Genomic DNA, 4,797 nt, shown 5'->3' with positions numbered 1-4,797 from the left:
TTTCTAACTGTCTATCCCTCTCCCTTCCTCTCTGTAAAAAAATCAATAAAATATATTTTTAAAAAAATAATAATAAAAGGCTGAAACCTAAGTACTGGTGATAGGCCACTTGGGGAAATAGCCTGGTCATTTCTCACCCATAACCCAGCCATTTCACCCATGAGCATTTACTGGGTGGAAAGGGGATATACTCATTAAAAGACATGTGCAAAAAGACACAAAAAAGCTTTATCCATGATAGTAAAAAACTGGAAATAACCCAAATGTCCACCAACAGGTGAAATGGACAAATAGTGAATAATTGGTACCAGGTTGTTACAATAAGAAAAAAACATACCCACATATTTGCAAGGATGTGGAGAGATTGGAACCCTCATAAACTGCTGATGGGAATGTAAAATGGTGCAGCTGCTGTGGAAGCAGTCTAGCAGTTCTTCAAAAAGCTAAACATGAGCCCTGACATGTGACTCAGTTTGTTGAGCATCGTCCTGTCCCATGCACCAAAACGTTGCAGGTTTGATTCCCAGCCGGGGCACATGCCCAGATTCTCTCTCTCATGTATGCTTCTCTCTCTCTAAAAAAAGAAAGATCAATGAAGACATTTTTTTAAAGCTAAAGACCCAGCAATTCCACTGCTAGGTATAGATCCAAGAGAATGGAGAGCTGGTACTCAAAGAAACTTATTCAGAGCAGCTCTATTCACAATAGCAAAATGGTGGAAACAACCCAAATATTCACTAATGGATGAATGGATAGACATACTGTGTGGATAACCATCCATACAAGGGAATGAAGTATGCTACAACATGGATGAACCTTGAAAATATTATGCTACCTGGAGAGCATTATGCTAAGCAAAATAAGCCAGTCAGAGAAAGATAAATATCACATGATCTCACTCATTTGTGGAATATCATGAACAACATAAACTGATGAACAAAAATAGCCAAAGGACTTGTATGCATGCATATAAGCATAACCAATGGACACAGACAGTAGAGGGGTGAGGGCATGTGCTGGGGCTGGGAGTGGCCAGGGAGAGGTTAATGGGGGGAAAAGGAGATATATGTAATACTTTAAACAATAAAGAATTAAATTTTTTTTAAAAAGAAAATATTATGCTGAGTGAAGAAAGCCAGATAGAAATGGCCATACATTGCATGAAATGTCCAAGACAGGAAAACCCATAGGGACAGAAAGTAGATTAGGGGTTGCACGTGGCTGGAGGGAAGGGGGAGGGGGAGTGACTGCTGATGGGGACGAGGTCTCCTTTTTTCTTTTTTTTTAATCCTTACCCAAGGATATACTTTTTAAAAACCTGATTTTAGAAAGAGAGGGAGAAGGAAAGAAAGAGAGAGAGGAACATTGATGTGAGAGAGAAACATCAATTGGTTGCCTCCCAATTGGGGTTCAAACCAATTGAACCCTGTTCTCTGACCAGGAATCAAACCCGGTGCACGGAATGACGCTCCAACCAACTGAGCCACCACCAGCCAGGACGAGTCTCCTTTTAAGGGTAGATAAGTGTTATGCAGCTAGATATTCACACAACATTGTGAATGTGCTAAATGTAACTGAATTATACACTTTAAATGGCTAAAATGATGTTATATGCTATATGTAGTTTACCACAATATAAAAATAAAAAATAGTACCCGGGACTATTTTGATACCGGACACAACAGGTGTGAAGCTGCCTGTCACTCCGAGAGTCAAATTAAGCAGAGACAGGGTTAAACCATGTCTGAGCATTTATCCCAGGAAGGCCAGGAGCATGTGGAGAGCAGTCAGTCAGCCTGGAAGTTCTGCTCTGACATTTCATTTTAAACAAGCTCTTATATAAAAATCTAAAGTTAGTGAGTTCCCAGGGTCTGCCTTTGCAAAGATCAGCCCCAGAGAGCTGCAAAGATTAGCCGGGAACACCGTCTCCCTTCAGATAGCTTCTGTCCTTGACCTGGGCTTTGGGCTGCCTTATCTCCAGGGCCTGTTCTCCTTCTGGGAACACGTCGTTCAGTTTCCCAGGGTCTGTAAGAAAGTCTCTCATCCTTAGTTAGTGAGGTGAGTAATGATTGAACAATCGTGGTCTTATTCTTATTACGTGCCCTTCCCACCTCTCAATTCCACAGCCATGAAAAGGTTCAAACACCTGCAGGAGGAGCGAGTGCGACCCCATTTCTGTGAAGTTCAAAACCAGGTAAAATTCACCTGTAGTGACAGAGGTCATGGCAGTGGTCACCTGGAGGAAGGAGAGAATCAACTGGAGGATCCAAGCAACTGCCAGGGCTGGGAAATGTCCTAGATCCCATCCTGAGAGCTGTCCCCCACCAAGCCCCACTCCTGACACTGGTGAACTTGACTAAGCCCATGTTAAAAACAAAAAACTTACCAGGGGAAAAAATGAGAGCGTCCAGCAGTCATGAGGACCCAGGGTTCCATTTCTTCACAAATGCCATCACCTGACCCCTGGTGACTTTGAAACAGGCATGGAGCTGGGTGGGCCTGGACAAAGGTAGGAGGGAAGTGACCTGCATCTGGTTCTCGGGATTTCAGAAATGATCCCCAGATGCCTCTTCATCTCTAGGGAGATGCCACACCAGAGTCCCCAGCCTGGGGACAGGAAAACCTCAGGGCTCCAGGACACTAGAAATATCAGAGGTCGCCTGGCTGGTGTGGCCTGGTTGGTTGGGCGTCGGCCCAGGCACCAAAAGGTTGCCCGTTCAATTCCCAGTCAAGGCACGATCCCTTCCTCTCTCTCTCTCTCTAAAAAATAAATATCTTAAACATAAAAAGAATATCAGAGGTCTGTGGGGGCACTCTTCCCTCCCAATCAGAGTCTCTGGTGGAGACACATCTTGACGACTCAGGGTCCTTTAAGGCCAACTAGCACATGAAGGAATAAATGAATGAATGATGAATAGTGGGCCAATGGGCTTTTCATCCCTGTCCCACAGGGATTTCAGAAATGATCCCCAGATGCCTCTTCATCTCTAGGGAGATGCCACACCAGAGTCCCCAGCCTGGGGACAGGAAAACCTCAGGGCTCCAGGACACTAGAAATATCAGAGGTCGCCTGGCTGGTGTGGCCTGGTTGGTTGGGCGTCGGCCCAGGCACCAAAAGGTTGCCCGTTCAATTCCCAGTCAAGGCACGATCCCTTCCTCTCTCTCTCTCTCTAAAAAATAAATATCTTAAACATAAAAAGAATATCAGAGATCTGTGGGGGCACTCTTCCCTCCCAATCAGAGTCTCTTGACAACTGACTTGTCACATCTTGACAACTCAGGGTCCTTTAAGGCCAACTATCACGAATAACTCACAGCCTTGAGCAAAAGGAGGAATAGAGATTTCAGCCAGAAAGTCCTGGGTTTGTGTCCTGACCCAATCAATAAACACACATGAAGGAATAAATGAATGATGAATGGTGGGCCAATGGGCTTTTCATCCCTGTCCCACAGCCTTTCTCATACACTTCCTAGGTGCCCAGCCTTGTCCTGCAAAAGACCAGAGCCCCAGAGAGGCCTCAGCCTTGTCTGGCCTCCAACAAGCTCTCATCTCAGTGAAGAAGACAGAGCCTGACACAGAAAATCCCACTTTCATGATTGCTCAGAGCAATAATAATAATAATAATAATAATAATAATAATAAATCATGAGGGAGGTATCGGAATAGAGGAAGTATGCCAGGGCCAAAAAGAAAGAGAGAGGAAGTAGAGTGCCAGGACGTTAGATGGTATGTGGCCAGTGACTGTTACCCACTGACCAGGGAGGAAGTTGGGGTGAACAACTCAAATAACGAAGAGTAACGGGGTGAGGGACGCTGGCTGATCCTGCTTCCAAGACCTTTTCACTTGATTTCTTTTGTAAACCTCCAGAGATGGGAGCTCACTCCCAAGGCAGATAGCATGGCATGCACACCTGTCAGATGTTTAATGCAATGTGGTTTTTCAAGTAGTGACTGCCATAGGTACAAGGGCTGAATGAGATTGTTTGGGGTGTGTGTGGCAGGGGATGCCCTTGTGAGCTGGGCAGTCAGTCCCTGCCACGGGCTGTATCTGGAATCAGACCCACCTGAGTTCGAATCTCTGACACTTATTGGCCTGATGACTTCATTTCTCCAAGTCTCGGTTTTCTTTTTCCTCTGAAGTGACCCGAACAACAGCATCTACCTCGGAGGTTCGTGCATGTATTCAATGAGCTAATGGAACAAAATGCCGGGCACACAGCAGGCGCAGAAGTATTTTGCTCTGCTCCAGGCCAGAGGGCTCTGGAATGTGTCCCAAACACACTGTACTTTGCTAACTCTAAAAAGCGTTGCACGTTCTCACTTCTGCACGTGCTCTTGCCCCACCACCCACACCTGGCAAACTCTGATATATCCCTCAAAACCCTAGCTACGAGATACATACCTCCCTTCCTTCCTCCCTTTCTTCTTTCTTTCTTTCTCTCTCTCTCTCTCTCTTTCTTTTTCTTTCTTTTCTTTTTTTAAATTGTTAACACTTATTACAGCTGTCCCCCGTTTTACAAAATACCTTTCTCTTCTCTGTTCAAGCCCCGACCCAGGGAGCCGGGAGCGTCAGGGCGCGGTTCTGATTGGACCTGCGGTGATGTGACTGCCGAGGGCAGCGGTTCTGACGGGCAGAGGCAGGCCTGGGCGGACAGACTGGTGCATCCTTGCAGACCCAGAAGCCGGCACCAGCTCCCATGACTTCAAGGGGCCAGCAGGGGGCAGACCGTGGGCCGGAGGGGGACTTCCGGCGGGTGGTCAGCATTTCCGGGAAAGCCCCTTTAAGGGGCGGGCCG

General features: G+C 46.3%; 1 protein-coding gene and 1 long non-coding RNA gene across 2 annotated transcripts in view; one reads left to right on the top strand and one right to left on the bottom strand.

Moving 5' to 3' along the window:
* LOC102242671 overlaps positions 1-4,604 on the bottom strand; it is a 5,506-nt gene extending 902 nt beyond the window's left edge. The window contains exons 1-3 of the long non-coding RNA XR_314025.1: positions 4,527-4,604; positions 4,066-4,192; positions 2,387-2,499 (exon numbers count right to left, since the gene is read on the bottom strand). This is a non-coding gene — a long non-coding RNA (uncharacterized LOC102242671). The remainder of the gene's footprint in view (positions 1-2,386; positions 2,500-4,065; positions 4,193-4,526) is intronic.
* A 94-nt stretch (positions 4,605-4,698) lies between these two features.
* The window catches only part of MAP1S (microtubule-associated protein 1S), a 19,829-nt gene continuing 19,730 nt past the window's right edge, over positions 4,699-4,797 (top strand). The window contains exon 1 of the mRNA XM_005873914.1: positions 4,699-4,758. Coding sequence (XP_005873976.1) covers positions 4,699-4,758 — 60 coding nt within the window. The remainder of the gene's footprint in view (positions 4,759-4,797) is intronic.

This window comes from Myotis brandtii, unplaced genomic scaffold, assembly GCF_000412655.1.
Source record: "Myotis brandtii unplaced genomic scaffold, ASM41265v1 scaffold421, whole genome shotgun sequence".
Classification (NCBI taxonomy): Eukaryota; Metazoa; Chordata; class Mammalia; order Chiroptera; family Vespertilionidae; genus Myotis; species Myotis brandtii.
Note: the sequence above shows the minus strand (reverse complement) of the source record. Positions and strands in the feature narration are given on the sequence as shown.